The sequence below is a fragment of the Podarcis cretensis genome (assembly GCF_951804945.1).
Source record: "Podarcis cretensis genome assembly, chromosome: 2".
Lineage (NCBI taxonomy): Eukaryota > Metazoa > Chordata > Lepidosauria > Squamata > Lacertidae > Podarcis > Podarcis cretensis.
Window position 1 is genome coordinate 79,600,175 of NC_137171.1, and position 22,617 is coordinate 79,622,791.

The window sequence follows — 22,617 nt, forward strand, 5'->3', positions numbered from 1 at the left end:
CATTATCCATTAGAGGGCAGTAGAGCAAAACAGCTTGTCTAACAGCTGTTCAAACTACAAGCAAACAGAATTTTATGCAGTATTTAATTAACACTTACTCTTTGGTTCTGCTAGTATAGAGCTGCACTGTATTGTATGTTGCATTTGGCTTTTAGTACCATGCTCCACCGAGGACATGACAAAATATGAACAACAGCACCGACAGAAGAACATCCAGAACTGATTTATTAACAAGTGTCATTCATATTCAGCTCAGTGAGTGGAAAGTTGAAGCAACAGAAGGGCAATATGGCCCCAGAAGGATTAGGAAGTTTCACAGTCGGCCCAGCAATTGCTGGCAGAAATCAGCCATGTTCTCCAAATCATTCTCCCTTCATTACACTCTGCGCTTCATAGGGTGACATCCAACTGATTCATGGCATCCACTTCTCTCACCAGATGTAAGCATCACACAGATTAGAGGTATATTGAATGAAAGATGCAGCTATTTCCTAATGCCCACATTCTGTTGCATTTATTCCAAATTGAAAGAGTCCAATGCCTGCAAGTTCATGAGAAGCTGATGGCGGGCTTTTTGTTTCAATGGTTTTTTTGTTGAGTACTTGGGAGTATATATGATTGAATATAGCAGTTTGGGAAATCTTGGGAGCCTTAGTCTGGGGTGCTGCCACATGATGCCCCTAGCTTAGATGGCTTTAAAATGTGATGAAACACATCACAGATGGAAGGGACCTGAGGGTCATCTAGTCCAGCCCCTGCAATGCAGGAATCTCAACTAAAGCATCCATGACAGATGGCCATCTAATATCTGCTTAAAACCCTCCAAGGAGAGTCTACAACCTCCTGAGGGAGACCGTTTCACTGTTGAACAGCTCTTACTGGCAGAAATTTCTTCCTAATCGCACAATGAGTTGGTGCCAACAGGACTCTACCCAAACCGAGAAACTAGGCAATATTGATATGGTCAAGAATCCCAAGGTTTAGAATAGGTGACACCAACATGGTGCCCATGGGCCTTCCCTGGCGCCAGAAGGCTTCTGTCTCCTCCAAGCTGAACTTTGGCCAATGGTTGCAAGGTGTGTTTTTGTGTTTGTGTGTTGCCTATGAGTTTCTCATTTGAAACTATAAGCAGATGTCCCTAAAGGGTAGCAACCCCCGGTTTAGAGAAATACAAATAGCTCAGTGCTGACAGAATGCCAAATCCGTTGAGGGAAATAAAAAAATGAAGGGGCAGGGGAGAGAATGCGTGTCCTAGAAAAGGGCATAGGTAGCTGGCACTCTGGACAAGGAAATTCCACACTGTAACATTCTGTTTGTGATTAATCACTATTGACAAATGAAACCTGCAAAGACAAGACTGACCTTTCAGATTCAGATGTAGCAGGCCAGTAAATACCAGTTGCTGAAGGGTGAGAAAGTACTAATGCCATCAGGCTGTTTGGGGGAACATCTGTTAGAAGCAAAATATGCTTGTCTAGATGGATTCTTGGTCTGAGGCAGCAGAACTTTCATTATGAGGTTACTAGCAGGGAGTGCCCAGCAATGTCTGGGAATTTTTGAAAATCAAAAAATATGATTTTAAAATGGATAGTGTAATTTGTGAGTCATGTCAAAAATCAGGCGAAGTCCACCATCTTGAATCAAAATGACATTGGCACCCAAACAATAATGAAGACCTTGAGAACTTTCATGCCATGTTTGGTGATAATATCTCAGGAGATGGCCAATAAACAGGCATAGCTAACCCCAAGTCACATTTTAGTCTGCCATCTTGATTCAAAATGGTGCCTGGCACCCAACCATCGACACAGATTCCCATGCCAGGAACCCTTGTGCCAAGTTTGGCAACATTAGCTCATGAGGTAGCCAAACTCAAGCTAAAAAATTGGCAAAGTCACACCAAAGTGATGTTTTGGTACACTGTCTTGATTCAAAATGGCACCCAGCATCTAAATTTTGACAAGGACTGCCATCCCCACCTTGGGAATCCTTGTGTCGAGTTTGGTTATGATATTTCAAGAGGTGTCCGGTTGTATAGAAAACAAATGGACAAACCACTTTCCAAAATATATAGTAGATAACGGAACAGTTCCTAGACCTTCTATTCTTTAGCATATTTTGGATGCTTAATTGCTGTTTTTTTGAACAATAAAATTGTGAGAGAATCTTGCTGTTGACCAGTTCTGAGTATACTGATAACCATCTGCTTAATCTGCGCTTGGAGGTGGCAGCTGACTATGAACGTGGCAAGCAGCTGAGCCATAGTGAAGCCTACTCCCACTGTAGCTATAGCAATCTAGCTTCAGATGCAGGGACATTTGGGATATTGTTTCCAATAATAATTTCCTGCAGATCTACAAAAATGGGCCCTGCTCCAAAAAAACAGCACAAATCAAATGCCAAGCCATGTGAATATATATCCAACTGTAGGTACACACGTTTAGGTTTCAGCAACTGTGGACAGGCCAACTTCTCAGATTATAAAAGTTGCTGCTTTAGCATCTCAGAATACTGGCTTTTCAATCTCAACAGTGTAACTGCCCCATTTGTTCAAAATTCTACTTGGACCTTGCACGGTTGGTTGGTTGGTTGGTTGGTTGGTTGGTTGGTTGATTTATAAAAATACAAAACCCACACCTATGACTCTCCTGCTTTTCTAGATTCTTGAGTCCAGCCACCAAGTGGACTTTTGAACAGATATACATGCACATGCACACCACTCAGTCACATTCTGATCAACATACTTATTTTATTCACTCCTTTTCCCAAGTGCCCTTAAGATCTGATCTACACCTGCTGAAGAATGAGCACTCAGCACTCAGGTTACAATTGTGGGGTGTCCCCCTTCCAAAATGTAGCACCTAGAGGAGAAGATTCTTAAGTCTTAAAAATACGAACAGTTCCTAACGAAGTAGCACAGTCCTCTCTACCATCTCATTTCTACTTCTCTGTTACAGATGTAAAATAGGGTTAAGTCGCTGGAATATTCAGCCAAGCAAATGGGAAGGGAACATGTCAGTTCAATGAAGCTTGAACCCTCTGTGCCAAAGAGGTACAGAAGTGTCAGCAGCTGCACTGCATTTAAAAGATCTCCATTTAAGCTCCTTCTGGTGAGCTTAAAGTTGGGGTGAAAATTGAGAAAACTACTTTTCTGGGGGAGGGGGAGCAAATCTGCTGTTTCTGTTCAATACCTATTTTGCTTTAGGTGCTGAGTGAACAGTGACACTGTGGTTATATGCAGTTAATGAAAACCCACACACACACACACACACAAATTAGCCAAATGCTCATTTTTATTATACACATTACAATGCATTTGCTACAGACTTTGCTAAAATTTACAAAAAAAGTAGGTTTCATAGTTTTTAAAAATAAACTTTTTTTTCTTATAAATTCATAAATAGGTGACAATAAAACGTCAAAATTGACTATTGTACGCAAGCTTTGTTCCCTTGCCATCTTGCATTCCACCCCACCTGGTAAACACTGTGCTAGGAAAAGCAAGACAGTTGCCGGTGATCAGAAAGATGGGCTCTAGGCCTGTTCCCAGAAACCTTGATTATTACAAGCAATAAAACTTATTAAAAAATGCAGAACACTTCAGTTTACACCGGAGTTCTTCAAACCTTTTAAAGTCCTTTTTGGAATGAAGTGAATGAATTCAATATGAATCAGAACTTTCTCCCCACTATGTATGTAAGCCAGGCCTTTTTTATGGCTAGTGGAAGCTGCATGTCCCTGGGACATGAGATTTTTTTTTTTTAACCACACACCAACATCTGAGGCACTATTACAGAATAGGAAATGCCACTGACAACACAGAGCACATGAGGAACCTCCAAAGACCGTGTCAGTATTCATCACTAAATATTTCCCTAAAAACCACTTTCAAAAGTAGTGCAGGCATTATCTCTATCACATTCCAGACTGTGCCAACACCACAATCGCAGACTTGCATTTCCATCCCCATCCCTAATACCTGAATTTATAGCCTTGTGCTATCTTTCTACAGATTCTCAGGCTTAGTTGCCAAAAGCAACTAAGTGTGATAGACACACACACACAAGACAAATTTCGCTGCACTTAATAGGTATTGACACATCTCTGTATCTGCCCCCATGGATGGGCAAACAGCTGCAGGAAGGGCATGCTTCTGAGCAGAGATGGGAGAAAGAAAAGGTTTAACTTGTCCTTCCCTACTACTGCCCAAATCACTGTAAGTTATTTTAGTCGGTGTATGTAAACTGAACTAGAGATAGTATTTGGATTAACCTGCTCACATCAAAGTACTGATTCTCATAAAGATATGCAATTTCGGTACAGAAGAAGTTGTCCTTAAATCCCATTAATCTCAGCAGGACTTAAAGAGCTGCGGCCCAATACATATCACTTACTCCCCCCTGGCTATAAAAGCAATCCCAATCATGTATGCTTAGTAGGATCAATTGATTTCTCTGGTACTTATTCCCCAATACACATGTGTAGGATTGTAATCTTAGGCAGATTAGGGGCACTATGTTCTTCTATTACATCTCTTGTATCACTATGGATGGGGACTGGAGAACACACATCACAATGCAGTTGTACAAATAGAGCTAATTTGCACGTGGGTCCCAATGAAGTAAAACTGTGTATGGAAGGCTGTACATGCATGCATGTCTTTCCTGTGAGATCTAAAATTTTGGGAAGGTAGGGAATAGTTCTCTAAAACGTCCACTCCCGGCCCCCCGCCCCAGGCAGAGAGCTTAAAAACAAAAACAAAAACTTCCCTACAGTTTTGTATACCACAGTACAAGCAACCAGATTTCATAAACTGCAAAATTATTAGCATCGCAATAAGAGTACTGTGACCAACAGCAATATATTAAGAGCATGCACGTGTCTCACTCATGCACTTTTTATTTTCTCAAAATACAATCAAAGCAGCTAAGATAGTGTATAAGCACCATAGGCAAACATAGTATCAAACCATTCCAGATTGTCTATTTACTATACCCTGTAAATTTATTTCCTAGTTGTACAAATTAGAAGGGATTCAGGATCGCTGTGCAGTGAGGTAGAGAGCTTACACACTGGTCCTAAATATAGAGAGGTCCCATTCCATGTTATTTCCTGGTACCCAAATTTGGAACCAAGGGGAAAGTTTTCATCCACTAAAATCACACCCATAATACCCAGCATGTTTTCCTTACACTTCTCAAGTTCCAGGTTTTCCACACTTCTGACAGCTCTGCCCATCTGAGCAATTCAAAAGTTGCCATCACCAAGTCCTTAATTCTGATGCTGCCACCTCCCTGTTTATTTTAAAAGTTGAGAATAAAAGTGCAAAGCAGAGCCATGACCGTTAACAGGGCCAGAAAAACGTCAGGGAGGAGCAGGAAGAGGGATGGAAAGGAAAGCAAACACAGATGTGAGAGCAAGGCAGAAGGCATTTACTTCTGCTGTCGCTGCCTGGATGATCGGTTTTAAAAGTAGGGAAAGAGGATTCAGAGAAACTGGTGCTTTATCTGGTATGACTCACCGTTTTGTTCTGAAGCAAAGGTTGTATTTATTTAGACCACCAGGGTGACTTTGCACATTTGAAAAAGAAAACAGAATGGAAGAGAAAGTAGGAACAGCTCTGCCAATTCCTCTACCTCCTCTTTCCATGAGAAATGTGCAAGTTCCTCCTTCAACATTACAGAGTTAGTGAAAAGAGTAAAAAGTGTGACGTCTCTTCCTACACTTTTAGGTAATATACAAAATCACTCTGGCTGGATGACTGATTGTATGTGTGATGTATTACCCACTATGGTGGCCGATATTTGCTGCCATGTACATTCTGTTAGCGCACCAGTACAAATGTTTGTCAGGACAAGCATTTCTGCTTGCCCAGTGGAACAATTTCCCCTCTTCTCTTCCCATACACTGTCCTGGGGTTCTCCCAACCCACACAGGGCAAACTGAGAGGGAACAGGGAGGAGGAGACAGGGGAAAGCCCTTTTGTGGGGGTTCCACTAGTGGGACCAAATAGTTGAATCTGGCCTTTTGCTTTTAAATGTATTGTAGGTCACTTGGAGACCTTTGTGTGTGTCTAATAAAGAATAATCCAATCTCGTACTGGGTCAATGATAAACATAACTAGGTGCAAATATCTATATATATGTCCAACATTACCTAATTTCAGATGTTTTGAAAAAACACAAAAGGAAGGCACTGTACTAAATTCACATCTTAGATTAACAAATATTTGCATAGATTATGCTTTAAGATGGAAATTGTCAATAGGTTAGTAAGGCGGGCATCTAAAAAAAAAAAAAGAAGCTATGCCATTTGGAAAATATTTTTGTGGACAAGTACTATGCTTATAAAAATGGTGAAATCCATAGTACTTATAAACTATATTTTTCTTGTTGTATAGCAAAATTTATATTTAATCTTGCAAGCCAGTAAAGGAAGAAAAAAAAGAACAACTACAAATAATAGTATTTTAAGGCTGATAGCTATTGCTATAAACAGAAAAGTTTTCAAAACTATGAGCTACTCTTTAAAAGTCCAGATTATGTTCCAACTACCAGGAAACAGTTTTCAGAGATTTAGGCCATAAACTCTCCTCACAGGCTACATAATCACACATTTAATGTACTCCCTTCTAATGCAAGATTTAATGTACTCCCTTCTAATGAAAGACTTCCAAGTTAATTTGGACACAAATAGAATTCTATTTTAGTAAGTGTTTGTACTTTATTTTGAAAAAGCTCTGCTACAAAAAGAATCCAATTATAAATGGTAAAAAGCATGTCTGGTGCCATCAACTGTGAAAGGTACATATGTGCTTAACTGGCCAGGCAGGTTTAGTACCAGCATTTTTTGTGCAGAAAACATGCCACAAAACACGTTTTCTGTGTAACAAATGTGGCACATCTGAAGCACCCAAACCCTAATTGAGAATTGTCTTTAGTACAAATGATTATCTATTTAGTACCAGCATCAGAATCTTGTGTGTGCTCTATGTGCTGCTTCTAGCGATATCTGTGAAATCTGCCTATGCATCTACATTCTATGCTAAACTGATTTTGTGTCTTTAGCATGCATCCGATCTAGCAATGTTGAATGATACAAGACAACTTTATTCATCTAAGGAAGTTGTACAATATTTTGAAAGAAAAAAATGGATTTAGGGCAAAGCAATTTGCAACTTATTTTTATATAACCTCTGACTGAACCAGACAAACTCCACAGATCATCTGCATGGTAGCTGAGGGCCAATGCACATGATCGGGGCCAGTGGCAAAACAACCAGAAGACTACTCCTCCGCTACCACTGCTAAAATAAAATGTGACTTAGCCCTGAGTCTTGAGGGAAAGAAAAGAAATCCTAGGAAGAAAAATGCATTTATTTGTAGCAAAGAATTCTTGTTTCCCAGTGTCCAAGATGGCTGATTCTTTTCTATATTGTACTGGGAAGCTTCTTTTGAGAGATGCATTTTCTGATTAAAAGATTTCCTACACAATAAACCTGTGGGAACCAGCTACTGGTTGTACTAAAAAGACTGAGGAAAAACAAAGTGCTTAGTTTCTTTCCAGTGATAAGAGACTGCTTTGAATGTTTTCTCACCAAGTTCCCCCATTAAAAGACCAGACCCAATAGTCTAGGGATACAATCCTGAATTCTACCCTGCAGTACATTCTGCCGTCTTCCATAGGAGAGACCCCTAGGACAACTAGCACTACATGCCACTTGAGTACGAGACAAGGTCATATTGCCTCTGTATATGGATGCATATCTGTTCCCGCCTTCCCAACCACAGATAAGCCCCTATTACACATTCACCAATCCCCAAGTAGTCATTACCACCAACTCCACCATCTCCTGATAGGGCATCAGGTTTAAGCACTCTAGGAAGGGAGGGATCACACACAAAGAGTAGCTACTTAGCCATCCCATCTGCTGCAACCTCATTACCACTTTTTCAATGAAACACTCGCAAGAACACACCGATCCACAGTGATACAGGTGGCTTTGGCAGCTGCCAGTTGCTTGCACTATTCTGTTAACAGCTCATGCCCTTTTACTAGGCACTGGCTCCAAAGGGTGTCAGAACACTCTGTAAATACCAGATAGGTTCATATTACTCTTTAAAGTTAGGTCTCAAATTTACCTATGTTAGTGAAGAAGCAACAAGCATTTGTTCATAACAAAAGCCAGCCCCTTCACAATGTTTGGTGAGCTACAGTACAGTACAATCTTATCTGTGTGACTGGCCTGGAGAAAGAACTCAACTTGTAGCAAATTCAGGGCTATTCAAGGCTACAAGAGTAGGCTCACAAGGAACCCAATTTGGAAAAAGATCCATTGTATTCTGTTCATTCACTCTCAGGCGACATCAGAATACAGAATGTCAGACAACACTAGCAGCTGAGTTCTGTGTATTCTCAACATACTTGCTATAAAATGTGCATAGATCGGAGGCAGCAGGTCGATTCTGAAACGTTTGGTGGTCCCAGAATAATGTCTTGAACTGGGAGCTTGTGACTACAATCTTGTGAGCAGAGTCTAACAGGATCCTGTTCACTTAAACCCTGGAAATCTTATACAGATCACACCCAGAATTTAGATTTAAGGATCAATTTCTAAAATCACCACCGTCATCATCATCATCGTGGGAGCACCATCATGTCAGAATCCAGCCAAAGTGATCCTAAAGATGTAATGGCATCAGTTCATCAAAGAGTTAGCTGGAGGAGACCCTTACAGCCCTCAGCTGATTTGAGACCTGGCTATGATGTAAACTTTCCTGCACAACACAGGCACATCAGTTTAGGGCTTGGCCTAAAGGGGATGGATCCAAGCCCACTAGGCACAGTTGCTAATCAGCTTCTATTCATTTCAATTATGCAACCAAAGTGCCTGGAGGACTGTACTCACAGTGTAGAAACATTTGTTTGATACCAACAATTAGTTAAGGTAATCACTGGAGTTTTCTGTAACTCCCAAATACAGTGATTAGTTACTGCTGGGCAATCAGTGCTTTTTAAATTTCTGGATGCAGTGGACCTGACGTCTCCTGGTATGAAGTCCTATTTAGAAGCAAAACTTATTTGTCACACCTCACACTGCATTTCTATGTAAAACGTAGTTGTGAAAACTATCCCTAACAGAAAGTAAGGCCTCTTTATTTATTATATCTAACACACTTGATAGAACACAAAGCCACTGCTCTCAAAACTACAAGCAAAAACACAACAGAACCCATTTTGGGTCCATCTTTGATCGGAAACAGTGGGATGAACTTTTTAATTAAACAAATTTTACAGTCAGTTACTTTGTATGACAAAAACCGAAACAGACAGAAGGTGCCATATTTTTTATAGCTATGGGTGGATTTTCTGATTAATCATATCGATTTCTAAAAATGATCTGAGATACCAAACTTATCCAGGTCTTCTCTCTTTAATGCTAATTGAAATAATCATAAATTGATGTTTTTTTTTAATTATTCTGAATTTACAATATGCATTTTCCTAACAGAATCAGGGACTTCTGAGTGTCCAGGTGCAGGGACCTGCTTTTCAGAGACTTTGTCCTTTGCCCTGAATTGAAGGCCTTTTAATAGGTACAATACATTAAGCACTGAAAAGCTGGCTTAACAGCTTGCAGATACTTTAGAGTTGAATCCAAAGAAAAGTGCACTGAAAGTTTACTTTCCACCCCCTCTTTCTTCTGACAGCCCCCCAGTCCCTGTTGTATGGAGTGGGATGTATCACGGGGGTGGGGGGAGAAAACTGAGAGGAAAGAGGAGATCCCTGAAAAACAGGTGGAGACACCTTCTGCAAGTGGGAAAGTCAGCTTCCTTTAGCCTCTGTTGATGCATTTTTTCTCTGGTTTCAATCCTTTATTCATCCTATTTTAGTTTTAAGGTGCTAAAAAGAGGAAAAAAATGTGGACAACATCTGCACATCTTAACTGCAGGAATAACTTTAACCTGAGACAAACATAAACTCTCCTTAAGTTAAATGTGCTGAGCAGAAAGAGTCACATAGTTTCATTAATACATTACAGACCTACCAAAAAAAAAAAAGATATATTTTTTTTTCTTACAGAAACGAGAAGATACCATTTGAAAGAACGTGCTGTGGCATTGACTAATAGTGGCAGGGGCAGGGGCATCCACAAGAGAACAGGCTCAATTATTTAAAAGGGTTGTCCTACAACTCACAAAATGTGTCCCACGTTGGGAGCTCCTGAGCCAATTTCTGACATGAGAGCAATTGCTTCATGATTTATAGGGGCTCCATAACATGGGTAGGCATTTAAGGAAAATTAGCAGGGATCACCTATACCTGATTGTGCAGTTTACAGACACTCATCAATTTCTTAACAAAACTGGCCCAGACAAACTCCACGAGGAGCTGATTTCATGGCACGAAAAATAAAACAACCTTAAATAATTTATGATTTGCAATTTCTTCCACAAATTTAATATCTAAAGTTAAATAGGAAGAAGCTCTAGCTGGATGACATCCTATGGAAAAAAATACTCCAGCAACAACATTAATGATCAGCATATGTAACTGAAACTAAGCTTCAATAAAAATGATTTGATGCACTGCAGCAATTAAAGAAGCAAATGGTAAAAAAACAAAAACATCATCTTTTCATAGGTATATGAATTTTAAATGAAATTAATAACACTGAATATTACAGGTACACAATGTTATCTCCAAGAAGGGGGCTATAAAAATGTGCGAAATAAATGATGAACAAACCTTAATATTGACATTACAATCCTAAGCCTATTTACTTGGAAGTGAGCCTGATGAATTTTCAAAGGCATTTACGTTCCAAGAAGGTTCTGTTGAAATCAGTAGGACTTCCATTCAATGAAACGTTTTTAGGATCATCTTCCATCTTCCAAGATGGAAATAAAGAAAATAAATTAGTGACCCATGTCTTCAGTTCAGTTGTGCTCATATTGGTTTCTCTGTTTGTCTGAAAAATGTGAGACAAAAAACTGTCCAGCTAGCTTTGCACCCACAGCATTAATCGACCCTCGCCACATGCTACATTTAATGTCTAGAAAAACCTATCTTCTATGGAGGTTCCTCATATTGAACAAATGTTAGCTGATTTGTCCTATATAGGAAACTTTCAAGTATTTCATACTTGAAACGTCCCTGCAGAGAAATTGAATGACACTGTGTGGTTTCTGATTCTTTGATTCTTGGAATGCTGAGAGTTTAAAAACAGAGGCAGTGTTAAGACTCACTGACATAAAAGGAGAAGTGTCTTCTTCTGTACAAGCTCCCATGTACAGAGATTTACAACAGGTAACACAGTAATTTCTTGTTCAGACAATTTCATACAAAGAGATCCCAGTGGCTTCCTTCTGTGCAACTTAACTTTCAAATTGCACAAGTTCCTCTGAAAAGAAGGTGGTAGAAACTGCTACAGAGTAATGGCCGTGGAAGGCTAACTTTTAGATCTACAAAAGAAAGCCCCTTCATATTGAAAATTATCCTGCAAATGTTAATGTCTAACCTACAAAAATATTGGGCTTGCAGGAAAAGGATACTGCTGCTTTGTTATGCAGCACGGTGTGTGTGTGTAATTATAAGGGAAGGACAGGTACCCTCGTAATTCCAGTAAGAGTTAAAGATAACATAACCTGCATCAGCAACCACACCCCCATCCTTCCACATCCTTGCTGTCAAGTTTGATGCTGTCTGTGTTTTGCTCACTGAACATGGGGCCTCCGTGCCTCATCATTAACTCTGTTGCCATCTTTACAAAAGCCTCCTCCACGTTGCTGGAGTCCTTTGCAGAAGTCTCTATGGCACAGGTGATGTCATAGTGCTCAGCCAGACTCTGAGCTTCCTCTAGCTGAACCTCCCGACGGTCACTTAGGTCAGACTTGTTTCCTGGCAGGAGAAAGTGGAATTGTTTACAGATTAATTTTGTAAATGCATCTCCTACGGTCAGGGAAAGTGTTCAGCCATGGGAGGGAGGGGAGAGACACAATAGCAGTGACTCGTGGAAGGGTGCTTGGAAAGCAGCAGGATCGCACAGGTGAAGTAGGCTGGAGATGAGATGCCACTTATCTTGGAGATGAGAAAGAGCAGGTGAAAGCAGAAGCTGACAGAAAGTCTGTGGAGGAAGGACGAAGAAATCCGAGCCACTATAGGTTTATAACATTTTGCACTCTGGATTGTGGATTTAAAATTTCATCCTGTTTTGATGTTTAGAAAGCATTCACCTTCAACATAGTTACTTTGTCTAATTAAAGGTTCTGTGCAGCCCATACACTATAAATTCCTATACTAACGTTCATTTTCCTTATTCTGTATTTCATTGGCGGTGTTTGGACATCACAGTAAACCATGGTTTGTCTTGATTAGAATGAGTCCAGCCTCCACCCCCAGGCTCATGCATTCCCCAATCCCCTGTTAGGATTCCTGCTCCGTGTTGGGAATTCCATTCCACCCTTGCTGCAGATATGTGGGATTGTTACATGTCACATTTCTGCAGCAAGGGTGGAATGGAATTCCCAACATCCCCTCCTCTGGCGCAGCCACAAGGATAAAACTGAAAGCTTTTGCTTCCACTTTTTATTAATTGCAGCTTATCATGTCATCCAAAGCCAGCTAACGGTGGTGAAGCTTAACTGGAGAAGGTGGAAACAAGCCAGTTTCAAACCATGAAACTGGCTTTTTCAAACAATCTGTAGTTGAGATTCACCAGCAAGGATGTAACATTAAACTGTGGTTAAAATACAGCTTTTATCTCTGGAAGTAATATGATTCTGAATCAGTTCTAGACAAACATTGTATATATAAACTGCAATGAAGAGTAAAATATATCCGTAACAAAGTACATTTGGCATATTGGACATAAGCTATAGTTGTTGGTGCTATTCAGTTTAAAGCAGGGCTTTTTTTCAGGCAGAACTCAGTTCCAGTACCTCTCAGGTGGGCGCCATTGCCATTATAAGAGAACAAAGGAGGCATTCATGGTGAGTTCCTCTTTTTCTAGAAAAACAGAACTGGCTTAAAGTATGTTGGAGCTTTACCATATATTATAAACTATAAGAGTCAAATCCCAGAGGACTCGAAGGCTCAATAGTGCTTTGCTCAAATAATTCCTAGTATTTTAAAATGTATTTTTGAATTTGAAAAAGAATAAAGGCCATAGAATCCTAAACCAGTTTTTGCCAAGAGCAAACAAAAATGCATGATGTGGAAATGTGAACTGCAGTAGGAACCAAAGCCAAAGCTTTCCAAACTCTGAAAATATATGTCTCTTCATCTCCAAGATATCCAGGAAATAAAGAAAATATCTCTGCACTGGCTGCTATTGTCCTATTAAGTAGAAGCATAGCAATTTGTATTTCTAGCTCATTCCAAAATATACCCCACACTCACCAATCAGCAATTGTACTATGTTGGAACCTGCATATTTCCTCACATCCTCGATCCAGCGAGGAATAGACTGGAAAGAGCCTCTCTTGCTAATGTCATAGGCTAGAATAGCTCCATTGGCACTTCGATAGTAACTCTGGGTGATGGTCCGAAACCGTTCTTGACCAGCTGTGTCCCAGATCTGCAACTAAAAAAATAAAGAAGTTGTTAGGTCTTACAAGATATTGGTTGTATTTCTCAGGCGATATGCCTTATCTTAATGGGGGGGGGGGGAGAGATATTTACTACAGAAGTGTACAGTTATTTTTTGTTTTAATAAAATTTTTAAACTTGAGAGGATAAATGGGTTAGGATCCCTTCCAGTCGGGATTCAGGCCTCATCATGGGACTGAAACTGCCTTGGTCGCACTGGTTGATGATCTATGGCAGGCTAGGGACAAAGGTGAGAGCTGTTTCCTAGTTCTGCTGGATATCTCAGTGGCTTTTGACACCATCAGCCATAACATCCTTCTGGACCGTCTAGAGGGGCTGGGAGCTGGGTACACTGTTATGCAGTGGTTCTGCTCCTTCCTCCTGGGCAGTGTTCAGAAAGTGGTGTGGGGGATGAGTGTTCAGACTCCTGGGCTCTCACTTGTAGGGTGTCTCAGGGTTCTGTCCTCTCCCCCATGCTTTTCAACATCTACACGCTGGGAGAGATCATCAGGGGGTTTGGATTGGGTGTTCATCAGTATGCGGATGATACCCAGCTCTACCTCTCTTTCAAATCAGAACCAGTGAATGCAGTGGAGGTCCTCTGTGTGAGTGTCTGGAGGCAGTTGGAGGATGGATGGCGGCTAACAGATTGAGGTTGAATCCTGACAAGACAGAATTACTGTTTTGGGGGGACAGGAGGTGGGCAGGTGTGGAGGACTCCCTGGTCCTGAATGGGGAAACTGTGCCCCTGAAGGACCAGGTGCGCAGCCTGAGAGTCATTTTGGACTCACAGCTGTCAAAGGAGGCAGAGGTCAATTCTGTGTCCAGGGCAGCTGTCTACCAGCTCCATCTGGTACGCAGGTTGAGACCCTACCTGCCCGCAGACTGTCCCACCACAGTGGTGCATGCTCTAGTTGTCTCTCGCTTGGACTACTGCAATGCACTCTACGTGGGGCTACCTTTGAAGGTGACCCGGAAACTACAACTAATCCAGAATGCGGCAGCTAGACTGGTGATTGGGAGCGGCCGCCGAGACCACATAACACCAGTCTTGAAAGACCTACATTGGCTTCCAGTACGTTTCCAAGTACAATTCAAAGTGTTGGTGCTGACCTTTAAAGCCCTAAACGGCCTCGGTCCAGTATACCTGAAGGAGCATCTCCACCCCCATTGTTCTGCCAGGACACTGAGGTCCAGTGCCAAGGGCCTTCTGGCAGTTCCCTCGCTGTGAGAAGCCAAGTTACAGGGAACCAGTTAGAGGGCCTTCTCGGTAGTGGCACCCGCCCTGTGGAATGCCCTCCCACCAGATGTCAAAGAGAAAAATAACTACCAGAATTTTAGAAGACATCTGAAGGCTGCTCTGTTTAGGGAAGCTTTTAATGTTTAATAGACTATTGTATTTTAATATGTTGTTGGACGCCGCCCAGAGTGGCTGGGGAAACCCAGCCAGATGGGCAGGGTATAAATATATTATTATTATTATTATTATTATTATTATTATTATTATTATTATTATATTAGTGGACCATGTCGTATATAGGAAACTTTCAAGTATTTCATGTGAAATGTCCCTGCAGAAAATTTCTTTTAATAATATTTTTAAACATGAGATGAGAAATGGGTATATGTAGACCATGTCTACAGATCAGAAATCTCATTTCAATCTGCCACTGTGTTTTCAAACTCTGCACACATATGGGCTGTCATTCTATTCAAACAGCTGCAGATTAGAGTTGTAGAGTTGGAAGGGATCCTCAGGGTCATCTAGTCCAACCCCCCTGCAATACAGGAATCTCAACTAACACATCCATGACAGATGCCCATCCAACATCTGCTTAAAAACGTCCAATAAAGGAGAGTCCGCCACCTCCTGAGCAAATCCATTGCACTGTCAAACAGCTCTTACTGTCAAAATCTTATTCCTGAAATCTAGTTGGAATCTCCTTTCTTGTAACAATATTTTAGGTAACCTGCTTACAAGCTATATAGGTTTTTGTACACCAGTACTAGTACCTTGAACTTAGGCTGGTAGCTAATTGCAAGCTAATGCAATTTGTTCAAGAGTAGAGCAATAGGATGGGAATATTCTGCCCAGTGAGCAGTGAAGTTGTCTCACTTTGCACAAGCTGCAGCTTCTTGGCAAGCCTTGAGGGCAGCCCCATATAGAGCACATTGCAGTAATCCAATCTGGAGGTTGCCAGCAAATGAATGACAGTGGTCAAGGTACCCTGGTTCTGAAATGGATGTAGTTGTCTTACCAACTGAAGCTGGTAAAAGGTACTCCTAGCCACTGAGGAACTGGGCCTCTAGTGACAGAGATAGATTGCATCCCCAGCTGCAAAACTGCTGCTTCGGGGGGGACTACAACCCCATCCAAATAAGACAATACCCACAGTGTCTCCATCTTACTATCAAACAGTCAATTAATAGTATCAATTACTATCAATATTGGCCCTCCTCCAGCCCACCACTTGGTCCAGCCACTGGTCCTGGGCTTGCATAGTTTCTCCTGATTCCAATGTTACAGAGAAGTAGAGATGGGTATATCAGTGAACTGATGACACCGCACCCCAAATCTCCCAATGACCACCGCCAGCAGCTTCATTTAGACACTAAACAGCATTAGGGACATTACAAAAGATTAGATTTAACAAAACAAATATCAGATAGCCCAACAGAAGGTTCATTAAAAAAATAATTAAGAAATCAATGTCCTTACAAAATATTTGCATAAGCAACATGTGTGGTTTTTTTTATTCCTTGTTGTAAAATCAAGTGCTGAGCAAAGGTGAGCAAGTTACTGAAGTACACACTAATTTGAAAAGTATTCAATTTCTGTTCAATTAATATAGCTAATTTGTGGTAGATTTATGAATAGACATCTCTTCAGGGTCAAGTAACAAAAACTAGAGATGCCCCAAGCTCACACTTGACTTTGATGGGCAAATCCTGTAGCATCTGGGGTTGTACTAGCAGCCCCTGTAGTTTGCTTTCATGGACCTACTACAGCAGGCATAGGCAAACTCGGCCCTCCAGCTGTTTCAGGACTACAACTCCCACCATCCCTCACTAACAGGACCAGTGGTCAGGGATGATGGAAATTGTAGTCTCAAAACTGCTGGAGGGCCGAGTTTGCCTATGCCTGTACTACAGCATGATTTGCTGTTCATAAGAACACAGCTATCCAGTGTCAAGCCACAAACTAACCAACCTTGTCAGGGTATTGCTTCAGGCATTTGCATGGGTAGAACAAAAAGATCTATTTTAGCATTCAAGATCAGGAAATCCTGCCAGATGCATGTGAAATAGAATGAGAGTCAACATGGAGCAATCTGATAACTAGCTGCAATGATCCGCAAATGCTATCTCCTTCTTCCTTGACCTTCCTACCACAGTAACAGCTTTTTTGCAGTTATCTGTTGATAAAACAAAGACTTAGAGGATGCAGAGAAGTCTTGTACAGTATTATCTCAACTTGCCTCAAGGAAGTACTTCTCATGATGACACTGCACTTTCCCAGTTCAAAGCACAAAGTTACTGCTGTAAAGGTGCAGTTCTTTCCACAGCTAGTAGGCCACAGTAATTTGGTTTGCTGCCTAGAACATGATAATGTAAGTGCCAGCCACACTTCTGGATAATGATTGTAACATTGCTAATCAAGCAATATAAATCCTTCTTCCCGCATGCCCAAACCATATCCTGAATCTAACCACTAGCACTCAACGTCCAAAGAGGAAACTAAAATGGGAACCAAAACTGACCAGTCTCCAGACAAAGGGTAGATAAATCCCATGTCAGTTCTTTTGTTTCATACACAAACTCAGTCTTGAGACATTAGCTGGATGGTCCAACAAAGCTAATAGAAGTTGGCAAGTCAGAATTCCAAAGTGACTCACAGGAGAGAGGCACTTCAGGCTCTTGCCCACCAAAGCAATTAGGGGGTGGGAGAAGACAACAGAAATGACTCCCATCCTGATTAATACTATATGGGTTGGGGAGTTAACCTGCCCTTCCCATGCAGTAACCCCAAAGCTTAAGCATACTAGTGATAACAGCCGTGGGAAGGAGGAAGGCAGGGAGGTTTCAGGGGTAGTTGCAGAGCAAATGGGGGCACTGCTCATCACTGTGATGCCTGGGAGAACACGGATGTGGATGGATTGCTCCTTCTTATTTTCTTTGCTCTACAAACTATTTTGCCAATTCCCTCTCTCACATTCAGTTCCCACCCTCATTCTGTTCTGGAAGGTTGGGGGATGCTATGTGTGTCATGTATTCAGTGAGACTGAAATGCATTGTGGTTAATTAACACATCAACTATCCCCACAGCCTTCTGCAATTAAAAACACTATCCTGATTTACCTCTTAAAATAAACACCTTTAGTTTTTACTGAACAAAATAAAACTATGGTACCCCTGAAATCAAGAAGAATGGAAATGCAGCTTGCAGTATTTTTCTCAGAACACATATTCAAGCTTATGGAAGGTTTTCAAACTTGTAAAAAACTGCCCATTTGACAATGGTTTTATGCGAGGAGTAAGCAGTCACACAAATAAGACATTGGTCCCATTTTATCTTCCTGCAACAGGGTCAAAGCTCCACATATAGGAAAGCTCATTTAAATCAAGCCAAGTACTGAATACCGCTAAGGAAGTCTGAAATGTCATTTGAATTTCTCAAATGTAAGTATCCAAAATTAGTTCAAAATACCAAAAAAACCTGTGTACCATCTACTAGTGGGATCTAAAGGCAGACTATGTGTATCTAGTTTCTTCTACAGTAATGTGTAACTGCCAGTCACAGGAAATTTATTTTTATTTTATGCCACATGTAAGAAGCCTTCTTTAGCTTTTCAGCTGGCACTGCTCTACTCCAAGAGCCCTTCAGAGAGACACCTGGTACTAGGTGGAGTCCCAGGAAGGAAAATATTTGCAATTCATGTGTGTGTTTGGCATATAAACTTGACCAAGCTTCAGTCTCAGTCCCAACAGCCTTTTTGCTGGGGAAAAAGGAAAAAAGAGACTAAAAATATAAATGTATATTTAGATAAAAATAAAAATAAACCTTGGGGGCGTTAATTAATGGAATCCTCTTCCAACACATAAGGTAAAGTAAAACTACCATGTTTATTAATGTTTTTCATCCACCCCAGCAGCTTACATAGCCTATATTTAAAAGTAGATACATCTACCACACACGAAATCATGTAGGTCTCTCTCTCTCACACATACTACAGCACAGAAGGGAAGCTGTGGCCCTCGAAATGTTGGTGGGTTCCACTTCCCATAATCCCTGACTATTGATCACGCTGGCTGGGGTTGAAAGGAGTTGGAGTCAAGTAACATCTAAAGGGCCACAGCTTCCCCACCCCTGAGCTACAGCCTGACAATGTTAGTTAATAGTCCAAGGTTGTATCTGATGAAGTTGTACTGATAGTGCAAAGAGTGTCTTGAGTTTTAATCCTGGTACGGACGCACTCTGCACTGCACAGTCATAGCAATGTCTATGGTAATGAGCATTTGCCCTTGGGAAAACAGCATCGCTCTGCTATTTGTTTCGAAACCAAGATGGCATCTGGAAAAGCATTCTATTTACTTTGCTAGTACTTTGGACAGTTTTCTAAGCCACTTCAGAAAGATGAGTCATATGATAAAGCAGTTGCGCGACAAGTCTGTTGACATTTGTTGCAAGCCTATTCTTAAACCTGTTTAGCACCGTCTGAAGCACTTTTCCAAACCAGCTTAGAAAATCCTGGTGTGATGCTGAAGAAAAGGATACAGTCATAACACCAAACATATTTGAGGCTCTCTCCTATTACTTATATGCACTGTGCATTCTAGGTACTGTACATGTCACATTGTGGACAGGGAGATTCAAAAATGGTTTTTAGTGTGATCCTTTAGCTTCCATTTCTCAGTCAAAAAGGGGAAAATGGCATTTGCTGTGAGGTCTAACAACGTAAGAGGCACAAATAGCCTAAAGATATGTCAATTTTTTTAGAAAGGTACTGTGTTAGCATGATTTTAAAAGGACATTAGACAGGCAAAAACAAAACCTTAGGGTTGCATGAGGCTGAAATCACGTTTAAACTGACTTGCCAGTCCCTGTGTGTGTAGCATTAGTACGTAAACACAGCAAACACATAGGCTATGGATCCTAAGTCTGTGTGTAGCAACAGAAAAAAAGAAAGAAAAGAAAAAGCTTACAGTATTACAGCACAAGCCTTTGTAGTTAGCAGGACTCAACAGATGTGTGACGTGGACTGTTGGGAGCTTTATGGCTTAAAACCAAGTTAACTAGGTGATAACAGAACACACCCTGACAATTAGAGCACTGTGTACCATATCCTGTACATTTTATTATCGCCACTGATGTGATGGTGATTTTGAACAGTTTATGTAACATCCTTTTGAAGTTTCCTTTAGGTATGCTCCAACTGAGGTTATCCTGGAGCTTCCTCATAAATAACCTTGGAAGTATTTCCAATTCACAAGCAATTGCGGAAAGGTACTGGTATATAACATTCCCAAAGGGATTTCCATACAAGGTTATGTATACAAATAAGGTTTGAAATGCACAGGGAACATTTTTTTGCAGAGCACTTTTGTACATAGCACTTTTCAATTGTATATCCCTTTTTACAATATTATATGCCCACTCAATTGCTTCACTCTGAGGAACTGGCACTGTTACAAGTGCCACATAATCCTTGTTCAACACTTGTAAGAAGTTGATCTTTCATTGTGGTAGCCACCCACACTTGGAGCTCCCTGCCTACTCACACGAGGCAGGTGCCTTCACTATACTCTTTCCGGGGCTTCCTACAAACATTTTTATATAGGCAAGCCAATACAGACATAAGAAGGTTGACATGTGTTTTAATATCTTATTGTTGATTTTTTAAAAAAAGTTTTAAATACTTGTTTTTAACTGATTTTTTACTGATGATTTTATTGTTGTTGTAAACTGCTCTAAGGATTTAGTACAATCAACTGATCTATAAATATTTTGAAATAATCAGACTTTGCACAAAACAGGAGTTACTATCTGTACTAGCAGCACATCCAGATAGGCAGTTTCCCAAGTGGTGTGCATCAATGTTCTCTACATTCCTCTGCCACAATAGGAAGTGGCCTAAGAAAATTCACTGTATATGCATGACAGCAGCAAGCACCTGAGAAGCGCATCCTTGACACAAAATGGATTAAAACCATTCCTGCAGTATGCTCTTTAGATCGACCAGCAGTGTGGGCCAGGGAAGACATTGCGCAGTGGTACAGTGGTACCTTAGTTCTCAAACGCATTGGTACTCAAATGCCTTGGTTCCCAAACACCGAAAACCCGGAAGTGTCCTGTTTTTCAAACATTTTTCGGAAGCCGAACATCTGATGCAGTTGTCAGCTTTTGTTTCCGGGGCGCCTGCACCAATCAGAAGCCGCACCTTGGTTTTTGAACATTTCAGAAGTCAAATGGACTTTTGGAACGGATTAAGTTCAAGAACCAAGGTACCAATGTATGTGTGTTATCGCACAAAGTGCACACAGTCCAAACTTTCTGAGCTACCACACCTGAGCTACCACACCTTACCTGTTGGTCCGGGGGGGGGGCAAAGTTTGTTTCTTTGAAATTAGTATAGTGCCTTTAGGGTAAAGTTCTAGCACAAACCCTTCAGCAAAGTCTGTTGGCAATGAATTCAGTGCACCGGGAGGAGGACAGAGAGGACTGGTGCCACCTAAACCCGCCTTCCCTCACACCTGTTACCTGCCTGGCTAGTGGGGGTGGGAGGAGCAAGAAGCCCCTTCCCTTGCAAACTGGGGCGGGGGGGTCGTGGCGAGAGGCAGGCCAGCCAGCCCCCCCCTCTTGCTTGTCACCCTCCCTCCTCTCACACTCGGTCCAACCCCCACCTTGACCCGCTTGCCCTGGATCTCCAGGCTCTTCATGGTGAAGTCCACGCCGATGGTGCTGCCCTGCCTCTCGGCGAAGGCCCCGGTCTTGAAGCGCTGCACCAGGCACGTCTTGCCCACGCTGGCGTCGCCGATCAGCACCAGCTTGAAGAGGAAGTCGTAGCGCTCCTCCGGGTCCGGCCCGGGGGGCGCTCCTGCCACGGGGGGACCCGGCATGGCGGCAGCGGCGGAGGCGGCGGCGCTGGCGCTGGGGCACCTCTTGCCGCTGCTTCCTTTGGCCTCCTCAGCTCCACAGCGGCGGGGAGCTCGGCGGCGCCGGGCCCGGCCTAGCGCTGAGCTCGCCGCCCCTTGAGCGCCTGTCTGGGCCGCGACTGCGACCGCCTCAGCATCGTCCCCGGCCCCGCCAGACCGGGTGACTGGGCATGCGCAGTGGGAGCCGCAAGCTCTTCCTCATGCATTTGCCAGGAAGGGCGGGCGAGAAGGAGGGAAGCGTCGCCTCAGGTGGCGGCAGGCGGGACGAGGGGCGGGGAAACTCCGACCTGCCTTCACACTTCGCGCTGAGGAAAGACCGGCGCAGGCAGCGCAGGGATATCCCAGCCCGAAGCCGCGAGGGGAAGCTGCCGTCCAAGAGGGGTCCCGCCTCAAATTTTAGGAAAAGAAAGACGCTTCCCTTAAACTGAGGGCGGGCGGGCGGGAGGATTTGCCTACCACGTGTACGGAACCTTAAGAACACGTGTATGTGCTTAGCAGAGCCGCCCAACCATTGGGCAGGGTGAGGCTGCTGGCTTAGGCGGTACCCCGTGAATTTTGGCCGAAATTGTGTAAGGTCTTGCAATGCCTGCAAGCAGAACACTGGAGGAAGAGATGCCAGTGGAACGAATGGGCTCTACCAGTTTTTTTTAAATTAAAAACAAACAAACCCAGATCTACCTTCCTTGTGGTCTGGCCTTTGCTGGGCAGCCTCGTTAGTCCTTTGGATAGCCACGTGTGAACAAGCTCTTTTAAAAAGTCCCCCCCCCCCATAAGGCAGTCCTGTTGATGTTTCCTCTGAAGACCCACTGATTATTCCCAGGTACAAGTGTACATAGCCTATGTTACATAGGGATGCAGATTTAGGCTGAAATC

The 22,617-nt window shown here is 42.2% G+C and overlaps 1 protein-coding gene across 1 annotated transcript; it reads right to left on the reverse strand.

The window, feature by feature from the left end:
- Positions 1-3,275: 3,275 nt before the first annotated feature.
- Positions 3,276-21,859, reverse strand: RAB43 (RAB43, member RAS oncogene family). Its single transcript, XM_079965086.1, has 3 exons — positions 21,493-21,859; positions 13,402-13,585; positions 3,276-11,901 (listed from the first exon to the last, which is right to left on the reverse strand). The coding sequence occupies exons 1-3, from the start codon at positions 21,706-21,708 to the stop codon at positions 11,654-11,656; spliced, it is 648 nt and encodes a 215-aa protein (XP_079821212.1). The 5' UTR covers positions 21,709-21,859; the 3' UTR covers positions 3,276-11,653.
- Between the last annotated feature and the right edge of the window lie 758 nt (positions 21,860-22,617).

Bases quoted from the DNA above. Each gene is read 5' to 3' on its own strand.
- RAB43 (XM_079965086.1), bottom strand. From the start codon at position 21,708: ATGCCGGGTCCCCCCGTGGCAGGAGCGCCCCCCGGGCCGGACCCGGAG. The intron at 13,586-21,492 runs GTGGGGGTTGGA...TTATTTTTTTAG, and splicing joins TCCAGGGCAAGCGGGTCAAG to TTGCAGATCTGGGACACAGC. The intron at 11,902-13,401 runs GTGAGTGTGGGG...TTCTCCTGCCAG, and splicing joins CATAGTACAATTGCTGATTG to GAAACAAGTCTGACCTAAGT.